Consider the following 23,510-nt stretch of genomic DNA (forward strand, 5'->3'; position numbering starts at 1 on the left):
CCTGTGGGCGCTGCTGTGGGCTGTCCTGGATCTGGGCACCTGTGGGCGCTGCTGTGGGCTGTCCTGGATCTGGGCACCTGTGGGCGCTGCTGTGGGCTGTCCTGGATCTGGGCACCTGTGGGCGCTGCTGTGGGCTGTCCTGGATCTGGGCACCTGTGGGCGCTGCTGTGGGCTGTCCTGGATCTGGGCACCTGTGGGCGCTGCTGTGGGCTGTCCTGGATCTGGGCACCTGTGGGCGCTGCTGTGGGCTGTCCTGGATCTGGGCACCTGTGGGCGCTGCTGTGGGCTGTCCTGGATCTGGGCACCTGTGGGCGCTGCTGTGGGTTGTCCTGGATCTGGGCAGTGGTGGGTAATACTGTGGGCTGTCCTGGATCTGGGCAGCGGTGGGCGCTGCTGTGGGTTGTCCTGGATCTGGGCAGTGGTGGGTGATACTGAGGGCTGTCCTGGATCTGGGCAGCGGTGGGCGCTGCTGTGGGCTGTCCTGGATCTGGGCACCTGTGGGCGCTGCTGTGGGCTGTCCTGGATCTGGGCAGTGGTGGGCGCTGCTGTGGGCTGTCCTGGATCTGGGCAGTGGTGGGTAATACTGTGGGCTGTCCTGGATCTGGGTAGCGGTGGGCGCTGCTGTGGGTTGTCCTGGATCTGGGCAGTGGTGGGTGATACTGAGGGCTGTCCTGGATCTGGGCAGCGTCTGCTTCTCCTCGGCTCCTCCCAGGGAATGTTATTACAGTCTCTCAGAGTGAGACAGTCATAGAGAGAGCCGGGAGAGCGCAGCACAGATCCTCACACTCTCTCCTTCATTCTGCTGCAGACGAAGCTGCGATGGAAACGCCAGGGAACCGGAAGAGCAACCGGGGCCACTCGTCTACCCCGCTGTCACCTACCCGCATCACCCGCCTACAGGAGAAGGAAGACCTGCAGGAGCTCAATGACCGGCTGGCTACCTACATCGACAAGGTGCGCTCCCTGGAGTCGGAGAACGCGGGGCTGCGGCTGAGGATCACCGAGTCTGAGGAGGTGGTGAGCCGCGAGGTGTCCAGCATCAAGTCTGCCTATGAGACTGAGCTTGCCGACGCACGCAAGACGCTAGATTCTGTGGCCAAAGAGAGGGCTCGACTCCAGCTGGAACTGAGCAAGATCCGGGAGGAGCAGAACGAGCTGAAGGCACGGTAAGGAGCGGGGCAATAAAAACTGCGTGGCATATACGAGGGATACAGACAGCGTGGCGTATACGGAAGATACAGACAGCGGGGCATATATGGGGGGATACAGACAGCGGGGCATATATGGGGGGATACAGACAGCGGGGCATATATGGGGGGATACAGACAGCGGGGCATATATGGGGGGATACAGACAGCGGGGCATATATGGAGGGATACAGACAGCGGGGCATATAAGGGGGCATACAGACAGCGGGGCATATAAGGGGGCATACAGACAGCGGGGCATATATGGGGGGATGCAGACAGCGGGGCATATATGGGGGGATACAGACAGCGGGGCATATATGGGGGGATACAGACAGCGGGGCATTTATGGGGGATACAGACAGCGGGGCATTTATGGGGGATACAGACAGCGGGGCATTTATGGGGGATACAGACAGCGGGGCATTTATGGGGGATACAGACAGGAGTGGTATAAATGTCGGATGAAGATGGGGCAATATAAATGGGTGATATAGACTGGGGGTGTATAAAGGGATATATCTTGGGGTGATATATAGGGATATAGCTCTGGCGATATATATGGGTGATACAGACTGGGGGTGTATACAGGGATGTATACCGGAGACACGGATTGGGGGTGTATGCAGCACATGTGGACTGGGGGATATAAAGGGAATATTGGAGGGTTATATATGGGAGATCTGGGCGCGGGGGGGGGGTAAATATTCGTTGGACACTGTGGACTGTACTGTCCTGTTAACCCTTTAGATGCTGTGCTTGCTGCTTGTTTGCACGATCAATACTTTAACTCCATGTTGTTTGGATATGAATGAGTACACTTCGCGCCTTCTCCTGTGTATAGCACTTTCACTTTCTCTGGGAGCGGATGCGGGGTCTGGACACTTTAAGGCAGAAACTCCATAAAATTTCCGTCCCCCCCCTTTCCCCGGCCAGTCGCTGCCCGTTGCCTCCATTAATAGACTGCAGACAGAAATAATCTTCCTCTGGAGTTTTTAGCGCACTCCCCCCCCCCCCCCCTTCTTGTTGTAGCCAGCACAGAGTATTTAAGCGTCTCTGCACATTCTGCAGGCTATCACAATGCCTGGGTGCAGGCAGCTGCTTCTTTTGCAGCTGTCATCTTCATCCCCGTTTGAGCCTATTGTGCCCGGCTGCCCTGGCACCGGCGTTCTGCAGACTGTTTGCCAAGCACTACAGGAGGATGCCGTGTTCTGCCAATCAGCCATGTGTTGTGTCTGGGCAGCCGCTGATATAGGCACACCCATCGTGCCGCCCGCCATCGCTGCAGAAAGTCTGTCTGTAGGTGTTTTCTCTGTAATAAACCCCACTGTGTGGAGGGCAGGCGGCTGTAAGTGTCTCTACGTCTCCTCCGACGACAGGGAAAACATGGTGTCCTGCCAACATCGCACAGATCCTGCTTTTAATTTTCCAAACAATCCTCCGAATTCCATGCAAAGCCCGGTATCCGTAATTATCCCCCCCCCCCCCCCCAATTATATAAATATGTGGGACGGGTGACGAGATGTTTCCTTAGAGTCTTTGGTGAAAATAGGGGATGTATCTGATCATTGCTGATCCTAAAAGCATGGCTGCTGTTCCTAATGGTAAGCGAGGGATAAAGAGTCGGCGGTCCCGCCAGAAACGGGGAACTGGTTCGTACTAATTTACGTAATAGGTTGTGTAGTATGAGGAGAAAAGGGAGGATCACAGAGAATGAGTGACTCAATGTAGCAGAGCCGAGCAGCGCAAGACATCGTGAGTAATGAGTCCTGCCTATAGGAGGGACTGCAGGGAGCTATATCGGGAAGCATTGTCACCGTCCTCCCGAGGTAGTCAGAGAGCGAGGCACCGAAAAGACTTCATTCAATACAAAATTATATTTAGTGTTCACTGAAGTTATGTAAAAAATGTCATTTAATTAAGGAAAAGTTTAAAATCAGAGGTGAACCAAATAAAAATGTTGTGAGATATATATATATATTAATTACAGAGTTAATTACGTGTTTGATTTTCACATATAATTGTTAACAAAATGGCGCCTGCTCTGAGGTAAAACTGGAAATTTAATTAGGCCAGTAGCATATAAAGTATTAAATAGGCATGTGATGGTCCTACGTGCGTCCCACGATTATTACCAGAGTTCCCCCTGAGAGAAAACTTGGGAAACAAAATGGCCACCACACAACATTCTGAGGTGAAACTGCCAAAAGAACTTAGAGGATAACTTGTCCACGACGTGGCGCTGATGATTGGTTTATGTTCCTCTATTATACCCGTGTAGCAAACACATCGGTATCAATATGGCCACCACACAATGTTCTGAGGTAAAACCGCCACTTTAACCCAGCAGATAACATGGGGGCTGATAATGAGTTATCATTCTGTGGATGTCTCATGTGGTAAACACATGGGGATCAATATGGCCGCAACACGATTTTCTGAGGTAAAACCGCCACTATAACCCAGCAGATAACATGGGGACTGATGATGGCTCACCTCTCTGTGGTACTCCTGTGTAGATGTCTCATGTAGTAAACACATGGGGATCAATATGGCTGCCACACGATGCTGTGAGGTGAAAATGGAAATTTAATTAGGCCAGTAGCATATAAAGTATCAAATAGGCATATGCCATGCAGTTAATTGCAGGTGTGATGGTCCCACGTGGATTATTATGAGTGTTCCTCCTGAGAGAACACTTGAGAAACAAAATGGCCACCACACAACGTTCTGAGGTGAAACTGTTAATAAACCTTAATGGATAACTTGTATACAACATGGAGCTGTCGCTTTATGTCTATTATACTCGTGTATCAAACACATGGGGATCAATATGGCCGCCACACAATGTTCTGAGGTAAAGCCGCCACTATAACCGAGCAGATAGCATGGGGACTGATGATGGGTCACCTCTCTGTGGATGTCTCATGTAGTAAACAGATGGGGCTTAATATGACCGCCACAGTATGTTTATCCACAAGGAATACTACTGGCCATGCTTCACCTTAGCGGATGAAGTGTTAGGTTATGTTGGGGCAAGGACACGGATAGTCCCCACATGCAGCCGCCAGTCCTCGTACATTCCTGTAGTGTCTCGTGGTTGCCTCAGGCAGATGTGTGAGAAGTCCTTCAGTCACACATTCTGACGCTGGCTTCTCGGGCCGCACCCGCCGCTGATATTTCACCTAATGTTTCCATGGCAATCCATAGGCCGGATAAAACGGCAATTTGTGGCTCCTGTCTTGCACAACTCTTACTTGTACCGCGGCATGCTGGGTAAAGCGAGTGTCGCGCACCTTGGCACCACCTATGGTGCTCTGCCACGCCCGTGTACTATTCGCTTAGAATTGTACGCAAAGGGGAAAGAAAGCCTGTGCTGAGAACCATGTGTTGGGGATGGGGGTTAATGTCTAGTCAGCAGCACAGAGTATTGCAGGAGAAGACTGGGTTGAGTTTACAGAAAGTTATAGTACAAAAGACAGGGTCCACAGCAGCACAGAGTATTTCAGGAGAGGACTGCGTTGATTTTACAGAAGTTCATAGAAGGTACAGGGTCCCCTGCAGCACAGAGTATTTCAGGAGAAGATTGAGTCTATTGTACAGAAAATATTAGGAGAAGAAACAGGGTTCCAAGCAGCACAGAGTATTTCAGAAAGAGAGTATGCTGTTCTTAAAGGCGGTTATTGTAAAAAGAGCAGGGTCCCCCGCAGAACAGAGTATTTCAGAAAGGTCGTTGTGCTGATCTTGCAAGAGGTCATAATGAAAGGTATAAGGTTCCACTAGCAGCACAGAGGATTTCAGCAGAGGAGTGTGGAGGTCACAGGATAAGAATTACATAGTGGAAGGAGCATGGCCCCAGCAGCACAGAGGATTTAAGGAGAGGAGTGTGCTGATCTTGTGGAGGTCACAGGATGAGAATTACATAGTGGAAAGAGCAGGGTCCCAGCAGCACAGAGGATTTCAGGAGAGGAGTGTGCTGATCTTGTGGAGGTCACAGGATGAGAGTTACATAGTGGAAGGAGCAGGGTCCCAGCAGCACAGAGTATTTCAGGAGAGGAGTGTGCTGATCTTGTGGAGGTCACAGGATGAGAGTTACATAGTGGAAGGAGCAGGGTCCTCCCTGCAGCACAGAGGTTTTCAGCAGAGGAGTGTGCTGATCTTGTGGAGGTCACTGGCTGAGAGTTACATAGTGGAAGGAGCAGGGTCCCAGCAGCACAGAGGTTTTCAGGAGAGGAGTGTGCTGATCTTGTGGAGGTCACTGGCTGAGAGTTACATAGTGGAAGGAGCAGAGTCCCAGCAGCACAGAGGTTTTCAGGAGAGGAGTGTGCTGATCTTGTGGAAGGAGCAGGGTCCCAGCAGCACAGAGGTTTTCAGGAGAGGAGTGTGCTGATCTTGTGGAGGTCACAGACTGAGAAGTTACATAGTGGAAGGAGCAGGGCCCCAGCAGCACAGAGGTTTTCAGGAGAGGAGTGTGCTGATCTTGTGGAGGTCACAGAATGAGAGTTACATAGTGGAAGGAGCAGGGCCCCAGCAGCACAGAGGTTTTCAGGAGAGGAGTGTGCTGATCTTGTGAAGGTCACAGACTGAGAAGTTACATAGTGGAAGGAGCAGGGTCCTCCCAGCAGCACAGAGGTTTTCAGCAGAGGAGTGAGCTTACTGAGCATTCCGTTGTACGTGGTGCGGGCTGACGTGGCTGGCACAATCTGGCGTCCCACGAGCTGCCGGAATCCTTGGCGCTCCACATCTCCAGACGCTGCTCCATAACCTTGATGAAAGTCTCTTTGTCCACACCAGCCCTGCTCCCATTAACCACCTCTGTGCCAAGAGCTGCGACTGGCACGGCTGACGTAGGCGTTTACACGGAAAGGTCACCAGCATGGCGCGGCACCACACGAATCAACATTCTGCAGTCAATAATGTTCACTTCCCAAAATGGTTGCCCTGGTCTTCCTGATTGATGGGGGGGCAGCCATAGTGAAAGGTGAACATAGAGCTAGGGGCATCACGGAGGCTTCTTAAAGGGGAGATCCAGCTGTACACATCTGGGCCACCATTTTGCTCCAGCAGGTGGGAACTCTCTACAAGCAAGGCTGGCGGGCACTGGTCTAAACTGGGCCGACGCACACCAGTGCCCTTAGCAACCGACTCAGAAGTGGAGGTTTTCTTCATAGCAACCAGTGACCCATAGTAACGAGTAATTGTCCCCTAGCGACTAATAGGATCGCTGCTTTCCTTTTCAGGCTTATTGTTACTATGGGCAAAATCTCTATATTTTCATTGGTTTCTATGGAAACGATCATCAATGTTTCTTCGTTGCCATAATGGCTACAGGTCGGTGTCTAGTGACGGCCGCTGCTGTCACAAAGGTCACATTTTTATCTTCTTTCTGGTATCTTCTGAATTCCTCACATGGTTTGGAGGAAAGTGGAAGTACTTTGTCCTCGGGCGCTGCGATGTGCCACCTGGCAGGGTCAGTGATTGGAGCGGTGCCAGCCTCACGTTTGTAGCGCCCTGCCGTTTATTGCTCAGAGTTTATAGTTTTCTTTTACAATCTGCAGCCGCGTGGCGAAAAATGGCGGCGCCGCCGCATCCCCTCATTCTCCGCACATGGTGTAATTTTTGGCGCACTCCACCATTTTTTTTACTTGAGGTAAATGCGTCCGTTGCCACTGTTACCCGTTGTCTTTCCGCTAATGGTGGGGTTATCATTACCACTTCCTTCTCTGCGGCCGGACGCCCCCCGTATTGTAGCGCAAAAACAGGAACCAGCTCCCCGGCCTCTGGCGATACAGACAGGCGATACAAATGGCCGTCACCCAGCCGTGAAGAGGTTAATGGGAGCCATTCAGGCTGTAGCCCCTTCGTTTTTTAGGAATTCCTGGTGTAGCTGTCTGAGCACGCCTCGTAAGACCGTCCCCGACTGGTCTGACAACTTGTCACACGGTGCGTCCCCCCCCAGATCCGCATCCTTCTTATAAACACGCAGCGTATGGTAATATACTCCCTGCGGGGGTTAATCTCCTGGGCAAACAGAAGGCCGAATTAGATATAAAAAATACCAGCGACTAAAACACAATGTGAAAAACTATTAAAACATGACAAATACTTATAATAGTTTAGACGATTAAAAAAGTGACAAATATTTACTAAATGTCCAAAATATGAAAAGAATTGAAAAAATAATAAAAAAAGGTGAATATATATTTATTTTTTATGTAAGGATTTTGATTAATGTGAAAAATAATTAAAAAAAACCCCTTTAGTTCCAGCGTAATGGCGGTCCCCTCCGTGGCGATCTCGTCGTCTGGCAGACCTCACTAACAAAGAACAGATTGTGCGGATTTGGCCTAAGAAGTGATTTTTTTATTTTTTTTTCCTTTTATTTTCTCCCATAAATCGGCGCAGCCCTGCGGTGGGGGAGGGGTGGAAGTTTCCACTGTGGTTATAATTATATTATTATTTCGCTCTTGGTCTCCGCGCGGCTCATGACTCACAAGCAGAAAACTTCTCTTCATTTCTGTCTTTGTGGTTTGTAAATCAGGATTTTTTTTTTTTTTTTTTACAATTTCTAGAAGTACTTTTGTTCTTTAACGGATCCCGGAGACTTTTTTTTTTTTTTTCCGGCTTTTGCCTGCTGCAGGAGAAGTTTTGTTCCTCTTGCAGCTGCTCGGGACGCCATCTCTGGCGACAGGCGCCATCTAGGGATACAGACCCTCCTGTCGATGTAAGGGGGGGGGGGGGGGGCGTCTCAGCTGTTACCAATTGTTTGCAGGACGCATGGCGTAAAACCAGGGGAGGGACCAGCCTACTCCAACGGATTCAAAATCCCAGGGCTTATGTTTTGTTTTAAATTTTAAAAAAGTTTGTAAAAAAATTATATATTTAAAAGATATAATAAAACCTTGTGTAACCTGAGAAGGTAGTCATTGACTTCAGTACCTCAGGAAAACTAGGAAACCACAATGACCCTCCATTGATCAGGTTGATTCCTCCACTTTAACTCCTGAGATGCCATCTTACTGGTTGCTGTCGGCAGATCATCCACTTTTGCCGTGAACCAGTTTCGTAAACCTCTAGATTGTGACACTAATGGAAACAGAGAAAAGGAATGCTGTGGGCGAAACTAATACACTGTGCTCTGCCTAATGCAGGGGGCGGGGCATGACACAGGGGCTCCGTGTCATGCTCCACCCCTCTTGTCCTGTACTGGTCATAACACAGTTTACATGGTTTGTCTTGAGTGTTCCTTTAAGTGTACACCTTTTGAGAGGAACCTCCACGTCCTCCCAGTATGCGGCCTTTGAGGAGAACAATAACCTCATGCTCCTGATAAGCGGCGTAAGGCGCTAAGTGACATCCGGATCCCGCTCACTCCGGTACTTCCTTCCTACATCGCTCACCTCTTATAATGGAGTCTTCCCTTAGGATAAGACCCAGTCTGAACCTGGATGTCTCCGCTATGGGCACGGAGATGACTGCCAACCCCATGGCGGTTCCTACAGCTTCAGCCTTGTAACCTGACCTACACGATGCGTTATTCAGCGTTACTCCGGGCATCCCCTTATCACTCTGTCCAAAATGGCGCAGTTATGGCAAAAATAGGGCTATGGCAGCTTTAGTGGTCTGGTTGGTCGGATGTCTTGTGGGTATTTTACGGCAGCGTCTCCTCATTAGTGACAGCTTCTCCTATCAGCCGCGCCATATGACTGCGTGGTCGGCTGTATCGGCGTGGCTTCCTGTGCTGCCGCAGATAAATACGGGGTGGCCTCTCTGGAGTTGTCATATCATCCATGACAGTAACTCCGGTCATAAAAATGACTTAGATGGAGGTGGCGGCCATTTTGTACAATGTAGAATTGTAGACTAGTGTGACCGATCAGATCTCGTGAGCACTGCGATGCTAAGTGGCCATTTTTTGTGCACGGTAGTGGCTTCCCATGCCTTGTGCCTCCATGATGTCATTCATAGGTTCCTCGCTCCACCGGCGCGGGTACTGCACTGAGGTTCACGTGTGCGTCTATCCCTTAATCTGGGTCTCTGTTTGCGTACAGTAGAAAGGTATTGAGAAAGAGGGCGCGCCGCTGATCTGTCAACCTGTCCCGACGCACCTCCTGCCAAATACCACAGATTCTGGATAGTGACAGACCCCTCCCGCTACAACGCCAAACTGCATCTCGTGTAAATAAGGCGCTTCCTCACACACGGCTGCGCTGTGGCGGTCACTTTTATGGGGGTGCTGTGGCGGTCTCTCATGGGGAACGCTGTCAGATCACTGTCATGGGGGCACTGTGATGGTGACACTTAAGGGAAGCGCAGGGACCGTCACTTTTACGGGGAGCGCTGTGGCGGTCACTTTTACGGGGAGCGCTGTGGCGGTCACTTTTACGGGGAGCGCTGTGGCTGTTACTTTTATGGGGAGCGCTGTGGCTGTTACTTTTATGGGGAGCGCTGTGGCGGTCACTTTTACGGGGAGAGCTGTGGCGGTCACTTTTCTAGGGAGCACTGTCACGGTAAATTTTATGGGGAGCGATGTGGCGGTCACTTTTACGGGGAGCGCTGTGGCGGTCACTTTTACGGGGAGCGCTGTGGCGGTCACTTTTATGGGGAGCGCTGTGGCGGTCACTGTTACGGGGAGCGCTGTGGCAGTCACTTTTACGGGGAGCGCTGTGGCAGTCACTTTTACGGGGAGCGCTGTGGCTGTTACTTTTACGGGGAGCGCTGTGGCTGTTACTTTTATGGGGAGCGATGTGGCGGTCACTTTTACGGGGAGCGCTGTGGCGGTCACTTTTATGGGGAGCGCTGTGGCGGTCACTTTTACGGGGAGCGCTGTGGCGGTCACTTTTATGGGGAGCGCTGTGGCGGTCACTTTTATGGGGAGCGCTGTGGCGGTCACTGTTACGGGGAGCGCTGTGGCAGTCACTTTTACGGGGAGCGCTGTGGCTGTTACTTTTACGGGGAGCGCTGTGGCTGTTACTTTTACGGGGAGCGCTGTGGCTGTTACTTTTACGGGGAGCGCTGTGGCGGTCACTTTTACGGGGAGCGCTGTGGCGGTCACTTTTACGGGGAGCGCTGTGGCGGTCACTTTTAAGGGGAGCGCTGTGGCGGTCACTTTTACGGGGAGCGCTGTGGCGGTCACTGTTACGGGGAGCGCTGTGGCGGTCACTTTTACGGGGAGCGCTGTGGCGGTCACTTTTACGGGGAGCGCTGTGGCGGTCACTGTTACGGGGAGCGCTGTGGCGGTCACTGTTACGGGGAGCGCTGTGGCGGTCACTGTTACGGGGAGCGCTGTGGCGGTCACTGTTACGGGGAGCGCTGTGGCGGTCACTGTTACGGGGAGCGCTGTGGCGGTCACTTTTACGGGGAGCGCTGTGGCGGTCACTTTTACGGGGAGCGCTGTGGCGGTCATTATTATGTGTTGTGGTGATCGGTAATGCAGGTATTGGGTTGGGAGGGGTACGTCTGATATTTCCCAGGGATTTACATATTTCTGGGCTTTAGAGATTTTGGGTGGGGTTCCCCTTTAAGCCTGTTGTTATTATTTCGTCCCAGCTGTGTGACGCATCCGCCGGGTGTCAGCGATTCCTCCCCCACTCCGGTGTCTGACACCCTCTTTTACACCCGTCACAGCTCAATGTCTATTGTTTACAGGAAATAACGGGCCCCGGAGCGAGCTGAAGCCCCTGCCGGTTACCGTAGCGACAGAGACACAAACTGTGCCCCCCTCCTCTGCCGCCGCCTCAAGTTTTTCCACCCTGGAGTGATGACTCACGGGCTGCGGCCCTGCAAGGACAAGGCTGCGTCTCAAGTGTCTGTGAGAGCCTGGCCATTAACCCTGCGACTGCCAGGTTGTCAGACAGCTTTTCCCTGAATGGCAGTAGTCGGGCCACTCGGCATCAGCAGGCGTATTTATCACTCAAAGCAGCCGCCATACAGAATCTCCCATTCCTGTAATGGCGGCTATGCTGGTTTTCACCCAGCTTTCCCACCCACGGCATGTAGTGGGATCTTCCTCATTGCTGGGGGTAGGGGCGGGGAGCTGCTCGTGAATTAGGCGTCCGTTCTGGCGCAGTGTGTGGCATATCCGCTGTACCTAGATCAGTCCATCACTGACACACCCGAAAAATGGGGCGAGGCGCCTGTATTATCCCCAAATATGGCGCCCACATAGAACAGACATGACCGTCCTCGCAGACTCAATGTGTGTGTTTTCGGTCCGTCGTTTTTAGGGTTCCCCATGGGTTCGGGGCGGAGATGTAATAAAATATTGGCAAACGTAGAGCATGGAAGAAGGCGATTAAGCAGGAGGCGGCAACGTGGCAGCTTGTACTTCACATGTCATCCCTTCCTGGCCGTGCAGCGTGCCAAGTGTATACACCCTGCATGTGCAGCGCCTCCGAAATAAGGAATTAGTCACATCGCTGAGGTGCGAGGCACCCTGCGCCTCAGTGATGTCTGGTCTGACAAGTCCCGGCCTTGTCTCCATGTTTCCCGGACCTGCTGCACCCTCAGGCGACATTGTCAGTATAACTTGATACCTGGGTGTTCCCCTCATCTCGTAAAAGAAAGAATGGCGGGCGGATGATCCTGTCGAGGAAGGGGGGAGGACAATCCAAACTCCGCACGCAGCGACATTCACGTTACCACAAGAGCTCGCAATCTAACGATGGCGGGAATAAAATTTGTTATTTTTTTTTAAATCCTGTGAATTTCATGAGATCGCCAGCGGTGCTGACGTTAGGCTGGCCCCCCCCTTCCCCCGCGCCCCAGGGGCGTCCTGTATAAACACCGTGCTCGGCTCCCATTAAGTAACTGGAAACTTGGAGCGAGCGTACTGGTGGAAGCGGCTGCTGCTCCTGGAGCGCCGCCACAAAACGCATTACTGGAAGCAACTTTTTTTCTTTAAATCTTAAGCTAAAAATACCAGGAATGTTCTGCGCAGACGACGTCCGGCCCCCGGGCTTTACACACAAACCCCCGAAACGCGTCGCCCAGGCCCAAAGTTTATAGTGGATTCTGTGTTGCTGACAAATAAAGCTTGATGCGCCGCGGCTGTTAGGTTTGCTCCTGGGAAAGCTAGCCAATATGGCCGCCATTACAGCTTCCATTTGGATATATTACTTCATAACTTGGCAGAGTTGAGCGTACCAATCCATGCTGTGATGGCGTCCATATTGGGCGTCGCAGAAACGCGTAGACGAGGGGCGTGGAGCGGATCTGTCGGTGATCTGGGGGCGCTCCGCACGAGCTGAGGTTATTTGGTGCTCCGCGGAACTTTGGCGAGTCCCTTCCTCTTGTCCGTTGTGATGACGCCCCCAGGTCTCAGACTCCTCCATGCAAACCTCTCACAATCCATAGGAGTTCCTATCATGACATGACGGACGGTGTCTACTGGTGGAGTGAGCTTTATTGTAGCGTCGCACCTGTCCAGGGTGAGGTGACCCATTATAAATGGCACAGGGGGCAAAGTATGCCCCCCCTCCATGTGCTAAACTCTGGCTGGAGCAGCTGCCATGTTTACAGGCTTATATCCCACCAGGCAGCTGCCGCCCTTCACAGCGCGGCATGCTGGGAAATAGGCGGGTCTTCAAACTAGTCCAGAGCCATTCATTGTAGTGCGAGGCCCCGCCCCCAGCGAGCAAAGCGCTAATTTACAACTCTATTTGCTGTGCCGGAAAGCTGGGTGACAACCACCGCAGGGGCAGTCATGGCGGCCATATTGATTTTTTTACACTGGATCAGCTCATGTATGACCGCGGCATCTAAAGGGGGACAATGACGGGGCGGCGCAATCGCTACTCCCTGTCATTGCACCCACTACTTACAAAGAAATACGCTTCGTGAAGTAGTAATTCGGCACAACGCAAATTTTTGGGTAAAATTTGGCGAAGCAGCCGAATCGAATTTTCCAAAACTTTGCTCATCTGTAGTCTTAACCAACTGAAGGCCTCAGGCATGGGAATACATAGAATGTCCGCCAGCGCTGTGGGGCGTCCAGACATGACCTAGGGTTTCTATTTCTGTCTTCCAGAAACAAGAAGAAGGAGGCCGATCTGCTGGCGGCTCAGGCTCGGCTGAAGGACTTGGAGGCGCTACTGAACTCCAAGGATGCGGCGTTGTCCACTGCTCTGGGGGAGAAGAGGAACTTGGAGGCCGAAATGCGGGAGCTCAAAGGACAACTCGCTAAGGTCAGACGCGGGGAGCTACCAATGGCGGCTGGCGTTCCCTGAGTGGAGGGGGCTGTATATATCACTTACTGTACACTGGGGGTCTCTCCTCACTAAGTCGTTCTCTCTGCAGTTGGAAGGAAGCCTTGCGGATGCCAAGAAGCAGCTTCAGGATGAAATGCTGCGCCGCGTTGACGCCGAAAACCGTAACCAGACCCTGAGAGAAGAGTTGGAATTTCAGAAGAACATCTACGGTGAGGTGGGTACACCATCCTTGCGTGCTGTGGAGGATGACATGCCGCCATTTTGTAGTTGACCAAGGATACTTTTTACAGGAACTGCGGGAGTCCAAGAGACGGCACGAAACGCGCCTGGTGGAGATCGACAGCGGCCGCCAGCGTGAGTTTGAAAGCAAACTGTCCGATGCTCTGCTAGACCTCCGTGCCCAACACGAGGGACAGATCTCCCTGTATAAGGAGGAGCTGGAGAAGACGTACAACGCTAAGGTAAAAAATGGGAGATAATGGCGCTAATAGCCGTAGTACGCTATAGTGAGCGAGCGGTACAAGGAGGTGCACTGATGGAATAGACGCATAGCCACGCCAAGGTGCCAGCCTTGTCAGGGAACAACCAGGAAGTCGGGACATCTCCAGGTCATCCAAATCTAACGCGTTTCAGGGCTCCAGGGGCCCCTTTATTATGTGAAGTGTAGATATGAACCCTCCACGCCGCATGGCCTCCCAACTCTGTCCGTTATCCCATTTTACTGCTCGATTTCTGGTATCCAACCAAACAAATCAGATATAATGTACCTACTTATATACAGGGGCCTATGTCATCCATCTTTGCCCTCCACTTATGTGTTGGACATCCCTCATTCCATCAATATACATATATATATAATCTCCATATGAGCTAGCTCCGGGGGGATGTGCACTGAGACATAATGTCACCGTTCCTGACCCCCTGAAGGGTTTACAGTGACTTCTATACACTCTGCAACATAAACTTACCCCTGAAATATACACATTGTCACCAGGAGATCCCTGCAGATGTCCTGACTGCCTAGTATTTCAAGGTAAAATGGTGAACTGTATTTGGGTGGTTCCTGGGTGATTTATTCATGGCAATATCATTCTCTGACATCATAGGACAGATTTTAAAAAAAATATATATATATAATCCTGCCTCCTATGTAAAGAAATATAATTACTATAATACTGCCTCCTATGTAAAGAAATATAATTACTATAATACTGCCTCCTATGTACAAGAATATAACTACTATAATACTGCCTCCTATGTACAAGAATATACCTACTATAATACTGCCTCCTATGTACAAGAATATAACTACTATAATACTGCCTCCTATGTACAAGAATATAACTACTATAATACTGCCTCCTATGTACAAGAATATAACTACTATAATACTGCTCCTATGTACAAGAATATAACTACTATAATACTGCTCCTATGTACAAGAATATACCTACTATAATACTGCCTCCTATGTACAAGAATATAACTACTATAATACTGCTCCTATGTACAAGATTATAACTACTATAATACTGCTCCTATGTACAAGAATATAACTACTATAATACTGCCTCCTATGTACTAGAATATAACTACTATAATACTGCCTCCTATATACAAGAATATAACTACTATAATACTGCCTCCTATGTACTAGAATATAACTACTATAATACTGCCTCCTATGTACTAGAATATAACTACTATAATACTGCCTCCTATGTACTAGAATATAACTACTATAATACTGCCTCCTATGTACAAGAATATAACTACTATAATACTGCCTCCTATGTACAAGAATATAACTACTATAATACTGATCCTATGTACAAGAATATAACTACTATAATACTGCTCCTATGTACAAGAATATAACTACTATAATACTGCTCCTATGTACAGGGATATAACTACTATAATACTGCTCCTATGTACAAGAATATAACTACTATAATACTGCTCCTATGTACAAGAATATAACTACTATAATACTGCATCTATATACAAGAATATAACTACTATAATACTGCATCTATATACAAGAATATAACTACTATAATACTGCCTCCTATGTACAAGAATATAACTACTATAATACTGCTCCTATGTACAGGAATATAACTACTATAATACTGCCTCCTATGTACAAGAATATAACTACTATAATACTGCCTCCTATGTACAGGAATATAACTACTATAATACTGCCTCCTATGTACAGGAATATAACTACTATAATACTGCCTCCTATGTACAGGAATATAACTACTATAATACTGCCCCGATGTACGAGAATAGAACTACTATAATACTGCTCCTATGTACAAGAATATAACTACTATAATACTGCCTCCTATGTACAAGAATATAACTGCTATAATACTGCCTCCTATGTACAAGAATATAACTGCTATAATACTGCTCCTATGTACAAGAATATAACTGCTATAATACTGCCTCCTATGTACAAGAATATAACTACTATAATACTGCTCCTATGTACAAGAATATACCTACTATAATACTGCTCCTATGTACAAGAATATAACTACTATAATACTGCTCCTATGTACAAGAATATAACTGCTATAATACTGCTCCTATGTACAAGAATATAACTGCTATAATACTGCTCCTATGTACAAGAATATAACTACTATATTACTGCCTCCTATGTACAAGAATATAACTACTATATTACTGCCTCCTATGTACAAGAATATATCTACTATAATACTGCTCCTATGTACAAGAATATAACTACTATAATACTGCTCCTATGTACAAGAATATAACTACTATAATACTGCTCCTATGTACAAGAATATAACTACTATAATACTGCTCCTATGTACAGGGATATAACTACTATAATACTGCTCCTATGTACAAGGATATAACTACTATAATACTGCTCCTATGTACAAGAATATACCTACTATAATACTGCTCCTATGTACAAGAATATAACTACTATAATACTGCTCCTATGTACAGGGATATAACTACTATAATACCGCCTCCTATGTACAAGAATATAACTACTATAATACTGCCTCCTATGTACAAGAATATAACTACTATAATACTGCCTCCTATGTACAAGAATATAACTACTATAATACTGCCTCCTATGTACAAGAATATAACTACTATAATACTGCCTCCTATGTACAGGAATATAACTACTATAATACTGCTCCTATGTACAAGAATATAACTACTATAATATTGCTGCTATGTATAAGAATATTATTACTATATTACCGCCCCTTGTGGACAGTGATGTGGAGTTTTTTCTCAGTATAACATCATCTTTGATATTTGTGCAGCTAGAGAACGCGAAGTCGTCGGCAGAGAGGAACAGCTCGATGGTGGGTGAAGCTCATGAGGAGATCCAGCAGAGCAGGATACGGATAGACAGTCTTAGCTCTCAGCTCAGTCAGCTGCAGAAGCAGGTGGGCATTACGGTCATTCAGATGAACAGGATGGTGGTGGTACCAGCCTGACCATTATAACAAGTGTCTGCTATTGTGTTTTCTGCAGCTTGCCGCTAAGGAGGCAAAACTACGGGACGTGGAGGACGCCCTGACCCGGGAAAGAGATATGAACCGTCGGGCGTTGGCAGAGAAGGACCGGGAGATGGCGGAGATGAGGGCTCGTATGCAGCAACAGCTGGATGAATACCAGGAACTGCTGGACGTCAAGCTGGCACTGGACATGGAGATCAATGCCTACCGCAAACTCCTGGAGGGAGAGGAGGAGAGGTGGGTGACTGCGGGTGAAAGAGGAGGAGAGGTGGGTGACTGCGGGTGGACGAGGAGGAGAGGTGGGTGACTGCGGGTGGACGAGGAGGAGAGGTGGGTGACTGCGGGTGGACGAGGAGGAGAGGTGGGTGACTGCGGGTGGACGAGGAGGAGAGGTGGGTGACTGCGGGTGGACGAGGAGGAGAGGTGGGTGACTGCGGGTGGACGAGGAGGAGAGGTGGGTGACTGCGGGTGGACGAGGAGGAGCGGTGGGTGACTGCGGGTGGACGAGGAGGAGAGGTGGGTGACTGCGGGTGGACGAGGAGGAGAGGTGGGTGACTGCGGGTGGACGAGGAGGGCTGGTAGGTGGCTGGGTGGGAGCAGTGGTAAAATACCGCTATGGGTCTTGGTAGAGTGACTGAGACGTCTCTTTTCGGCAGGCTTCGGCTGTCACCCAGCCCTACTGGGCAGAAGCGGACCTCAAGGACGGCACAATCCGGGGCGCAAGTCTCCTCCACATCCAAGAAGAGGAGACTGGAGGAAGAGACCAAGATCACCAGTTACAACCAGCACGCCAGGACCAGCGGCAAAGTGGGCGTAGAGGAGGTCGATCTGGAGGGAAAATTTGTGCGTCTGAAGAACAAGTCCAGCGAGGTAGGATTTGGGGGTAGAAGGTGACCACCATTAGATGCGTGTCTTCTCCTGTAGCGTGACTTACTGACCTCACTTCCATCACATCACAGGACCAGTCGCTGGGGAACTGGCAGATAAAGCGTCAGATCGGAGATGACAAGCCCATCATTTTCCGCTTCCCCCCCAGGACCTTGCTGAAGGCGGGCCAGACCCTGACGGTAAGTGACAGGACCCCCATAAATTGTACCGTAAAGCTGGCTCTGTGCTGCTTATGTGTGGAGCATCAGCACCCTCTGCTGGTGGAAGTAAGGAAATTCATAGTCACTGCGAGGCTGTAGAGTTCCTTCTGCTGCCCCCTGGTGGCCGGTCATGGAACTGATGCCACCATCTTTCTCTCCTCTCAGGTCTGGGCTTCTGGGGCCGGCGTTCCTCACAACCCTCCCACTGATTTAGTCTTGAAGTCTCATACGTCCTGGGGGACAGGAGACAGTATCCGCACCGCCCTGCTGACCTCCAGTAATGAGGTGAGTACCACAAGACGGGCGGCGGGGGAAGGTGGGGCCAACATCCTGGGGGTGTATTGACCTCATTGACCATCCCTGCAGGAAGTCGCCATGCGTAAGCTTGTCCGCGCAGTGGTAAATGATGAGGATGATGACGAGGATGATGAGGGCGCTGAGCACCACCACCACCACCATCATGTAAGTAAAGATGTCTGCCACACAATTTAATCCCTGCCCTGCTACGGAGGACTGAACCGCCATTTATCTCCTTGCAGGATGGGCACAACTCCACCGGAGACCCCAGCGAGTACAACCTCCGCTCCCGCAACATCACCTGCACTACCTGTGGGCAGCCAGCCGAAAAGGGGTTAGGGGGCGCCCAGGGCGCGGGCACCTCCTCCTCCTCCAGTTCTTACACTACCGTCACCCGTACCTTCCGTAGTGGCGGGGGAACTGGCGGGGGCAGCACCCTGGGTGAGAGCCTGACACCCCGATCCTTCATTGTGGGAAACAACCAACGTGCCAAGGTGAGACTGGCCCCCCCCCCCAGTATGGCTACTGTAATACAAATATGGCTGCCCTCCTCAATCATACTGACCCCGCCCCTTGTCTCCGCACAGGTGTCCCCGGAGGGCTGCGGTATCATGTAAGGACGCCCGCATCGCGTGAGAAGTCGGTGGCGGCTCCGTTTTCTTCCTGTGGGATGTTTTTGTTACATTTTTTACATCAGGTATTTTATATCGAAGGAGAATTTTTGTTTTCGGATGGCAGCCATTTTTTTTTTTTATGAAACCAAAGCTAAATCCACTGCGGACGCCCCGTGGCACCAGCACCGGGCCCCTGCTGAAGCTCCTCCTCCCTGTGACTTTGCACTGTGATGCCGCTGGTGCTGAACCCTGAACGGTTTCAGATTTAAAGGGTTTTCAACAGTTTTTTTTTTTTTTGCGCTTTTTTTTTTTTTATCCGTTCAGTACTCCTATATATCGATGAGTAAGAAAAGGAACGCCCCCGCACACAATATGGCGTTTACAAGATGGAGGCCGTACATCGCAATACCAAAGAGGAGGCTCTTCCCGCCGCGCTACGTTTACATGACCACACCGACCACTTTTATCAGGAGGAGATTCGCCAAATTCCTCTTCAGCCTTAGGAACTGCGATCCGCCAGTTTTCATAAGTTCTCACGCCCCTGGTACTTTAGTGATCTTAAGGGGGGCAGACGCCATTTTGTTGTAGTCCTGTCATTGTCGCTAATTGTACATTGACCTGAGATATTTGCACTCCGTCTACCATAGTACTGGTAGCAATAAAATGGGGGAGGAGTCTATTTTGCGCCAGATTGTAGGATATATTTTATAAAAGGGGGTGAGGATTAACATATTGGGGGGTCCAGAGTTGGGGCAGGGGTGATACCCACAACTGAACACTAGACTCCACCACTTTATTACTTTTTTTTTTTTTTTTCTGTTGGGGCCCTAACTCAGGGGGTCATCATCCGGGGCCACACATTTGGATCCATTGGATAGAGAGTAATGCAGAGGGTCTGTCCGCTATCTTGCTTTATTTTTTATAACGCTTGCATTCCGTAGTTATCCGCGTAGCCGCCTCCATACCAGTGCATGCTGCTGTGTCTATATATATATATATATATCGTACGCTCGGTTTGTTATTTCGGGGCAGATCTGAGATTTTTTTATTTTATTTACTCCATATTATTATTTTTTTAAAACAACAGTTTTAAAGGGATACCACGTATATATTAAGCTCCGCCCCTTTGGGTGGGCAGGGTGTTCCCTTTAAACTGGCCTTCCGTAATCCACTTTAGCCTGCGTACCGGACGTCCTGTTCATGTTCTATAAAGCACATATACCCCGGGGTGAAACGCGCGGAGGTGAAAAATTATGGTATATGAAGAGTTAATCCCAGCACCGGGGTCTGTATCATGGAGTCCTGTATGTGATTCTGTATTGGAGGAGGTCCGATCGTGGAGGAGAATGATGTCCAGATTGTTGTTCAAGTGCCTTAGAGGAGCCCCCGAAGCTTTTGAAGTGCCTTCCCCCATCCCCCGCCAGCCTTAAATTTCTGTGCAATTTTGAAATAAAAGCCAATGATCCAGATATTTGTGAGTGCGTCCTGTTCCTTTAAGAAAGCGTCCATTGTAATGTGTTCTGATTATCCGCTCATAACATCATGTCCACCAGAGGGCGATGCTGCGATGACACTTTGAGAATTAGGCTGTTAGGATCACCACTAGAGGGCGATGCTGCTCTGTAGACACCAGGATGAGACTGTTATGAATGGCACCAGAGGGTGGTGCTCTGATGACCACCAGAGGAGGATACTAACCTGATGACCACCAGAGGGTGATGCTGCTCTGATGACCACCAGAGGAGGATACTAACCTGATGACCACCAGAGGGTGATGCTGCTCTGATGACCACCAGAGGGTGATGCTGCTCTGATGACCACCAGAGGGTGATGCTGCTCTGATGACCACCAGAGGGTGATGCTGCTCTGATGACCACCAGAGGGTGATGCTGCTCTGATGACCACCAGAGGGGGGTGATGCTGCTCTGATGACCACCAGAGGGGGGTGATGCTGCTCTGATGACCACCAGAGGGGGGTGATGCTGCTCTGATGACCACCAGAGGGGGGTGATGCTGCTCTGATGACCACCAGAGGGGGGTGATGCTGCTCTGATGACCACCAGAGGGGGGTGATGCTGCTCTGATGACCACCAGAGGGGGGTGATGCTGCTCTGATGACCACCAGAGGGGGGTGATGCTGCTCTGATGACCACCAGAGGGGGGTGATGCTGCTCTGATGACCACCAGAGGGGGGTGATGCTGCTCTGATGACCACCAGAGGGGGGTGATGCTGCTCTGATGAGCACCAGAGGGGGGTGATGCTGCTCTGATGAGCACCAGAGGAGGAGGATTCTAACCTGATGAGCACCAGAGGAGGAGGATTCTAACCTGATGAGCACCAGAGGAGGAGGATTCTAACCTGATGAGCACCAGAGGAGGAGGATTCTAACCTGATGAGCACCAGAGGAGGAGGATTCTAACCTGATGAGCACCAGAGGAGGAGGATTCTAACCTGATGAGCACCAGAGGAGGAGGATTCTAACCTGATGAGCACCAGAGGAGGAGGATTCTAACCTGATGAGCACCAGAGGAGGAGGATTCTAACCTGATGAGCACCAGAGGAGGAGGATTCTAACCTGATGAGCACCAGAGGAGGAGGATTCTAACCTGATGAGCACCAGAGGAGGAGGATTCTAACCTGATGAGCACCAGAGGAGGAGGATTCTAACCTGATGAGCACCAGAGGAGGAGGATTCTAACCTGATGAGCACCAGAGGAGGAGGATTCTAACCTGATGAGCACCGGAGGAGGAGGATTCTAACCTGATGAGCACCAGAGGAGGAGGATTCTAACCTGATGAGCACCAGAGGAGGAGGATTCTAACCTGATGAGCACCAGAGGAGGAGGATTCTAACCTGATGAGCACCAGAGGAGGAGGATTCTAACCTGATGAGCACCAGAGGAGGAGGATTCTAACCTGATGAGCACCAGAGGAGGAGGATTCTAACCTGATGAGCACCAGAGGAGGAGGATTCTAACCTGATGAGCACCAGAGGAGGAGGATTCTAACCTGATGAGCACCAGAGGAGGAGGATACTAACCTGATGACCACCAAAGGGTGATGCTGCTCTCATGACATAAAACGTCACAAAATAAAATAATAAGTAAATAATGACCACTAGAGGGCAATGCTGCTCTGACGACACTCAGAGGACAATATTAATCTGGTGACTATTAGAGGGCCAGGCCGTGATGAAAGGCCATTCTTCTCTTTTGACCCCTATAGCATGATACTATGCTAACTACTAGAGGGCGATGCGGTGATATTGTTCTCATGATCACCAAAGGGAGATGCTGCTCTGTTAATTTTAAGAACATACTTTTCTGATGACCACCAGAGGGTGATGCAGTGATCCTGGTGTGATGACCACCAGAGGGTGATGCAGTGATCCCGGTGTGATGACCACCAGAGGGTGATGCAGTGATCCTGGTGTGATGACCACCAGAGGGTGATGCAGTGATCCTGGTGTGATGACCACCAGAGGGTGATGCAGTGATCCCGGTGTGATGACCACCAGAGGGTGATGCAGTGATCCCGGTGTGATGACCACCAGAGGGTGATGCAGTGATCCCGGTGTGATGACCACCAGAGGGTGATGCAGTGATCCCGGTGTGATGACCACCAGAGGGTGATGCAGTGATCCCGGTGTGATGACCACCAGAGGGTGATGCAGTGATCCCGGTGTGATGACCACCAGAGGGTGATGCAGTGATCCCGGTGTGATGACCACCAGAGGGTGATGCAGTGATCCCGGTGTGATGACCACCAGAGGGTGATGCAGTGATCCCGGTGTGATGACCACCAGAGGGTGATGCAGTGATTCCGGTGTAATAACCACCAGAGGGTGATGCAGTGATCCCGGTGTGATGACCACCAGAGGGTGATGCAGTGATCCTGGTCTGATGACCACTAGAGGGTGATGCTGCTCTGTTGATTTTTAGAAGATATTACTATTCTGATGACCACCAGAAGGTGATAACAGAGAGCCTGGTGTAATGACCACCAGAGGGGATGTAGTAATCCTGGTGTGATGACCACCAGAAGGCTATGCTACTATGATTTCTGGAAGACGATACTATTCTGATGACCACCAGAGGGCGGTGTTGTGATATTGGTTCTGATGACCACCAGGGGGCGGTGTTATGATATTGGTTCTGAAGACCACCAGGGGGCGGTGTTGTGATATTGGTTCTGATGACCACCAGAGGGCGGTGTTGTGATATTGGTTCTGATGACCACCAGAGGGCGGTGTTGTGATATTGGTTCTGATGACCACCAGAGGGCGGTGTTGTGATATTGGTTCTGATGACCACCAGAGGGCGGTGTTGTGATATTTGTTCTGATGACCACCAGAGGGCAGCGTTGTGATATTGGTTCTGATGACCACCAGAGGGTGATGTTGCTCTGTTGACTCCCAGAGTATAGGAGCAGGTGCATGTTCTGCAGTCTTCCCTCTATTTGTTGTTCAGGTGAGTGACAGGAAGTGAAGGCCGCCCCTCCTATATGATTTATATCAGCCGCTCCTCTTATAACACTGCTGTACTGTTATAATCTTCAGCCTGTGAGGGCGGCTGGCCCCTG

The 23,510-nt window shown here is 50.0% G+C and overlaps 1 protein-coding gene across 1 annotated transcript; it reads left to right on the forward strand.

Annotated features, from left to right (window-relative positions):
* Positions 1-720: 720 nt before the first annotated feature.
* LMNA (lamin A/C) lies at positions 721-20,397 on the forward strand. The gene is made up of 12 exons (XM_044271745.1): positions 721-1,166; positions 13,216-13,372; positions 13,485-13,610; positions 13,687-13,857; positions 16,732-16,857; positions 16,946-17,166; positions 17,586-17,799; positions 17,889-17,996; positions 18,183-18,302; positions 18,384-18,479; positions 18,557-18,808; positions 18,902-20,397. The coding sequence occupies exons 1-12, from the start codon at positions 820-822 to the stop codon at positions 18,929-18,931; spliced, it is 1,968 nt and encodes a 655-aa protein (XP_044127680.1). The 5' UTR covers positions 721-819; the 3' UTR covers positions 18,932-20,397.
* Positions 20,398-23,510: the final 3,113 nt, after the last annotated feature.

The sequence above is a fragment of the Bufo gargarizans genome, chromosome 11, assembly GCF_014858855.1.
Source record: "Bufo gargarizans isolate SCDJY-AF-19 chromosome 11, ASM1485885v1, whole genome shotgun sequence".
NCBI lineage: Eukaryota > Metazoa > Chordata > Amphibia > Anura > Bufonidae > Bufo > Bufo gargarizans.

Excerpts from the sequence above, each read along its gene's own strand:
- LMNA (XM_044271745.1), top strand. The coding sequence starts at position 820 with ATGGAAACGCCAGGGAACCGGAAGAGCAACCGGGGCCACTCGTCTACC. Across the intron at positions 13,373-13,484 it reads TCAAAGGACAACTCGCTAAG|TTGGAAGGAAGCCTTGCGGA; the intron begins GTCAGACGCGGG and ends TTCTCTCTGCAG. Across the intron at positions 17,167-17,585 it reads CTGGAGGGAGAGGAGGAGAG|GCTTCGGCTGTCACCCAGCC; the intron begins GTGGGTGACTGC and ends TCTTTTCGGCAG.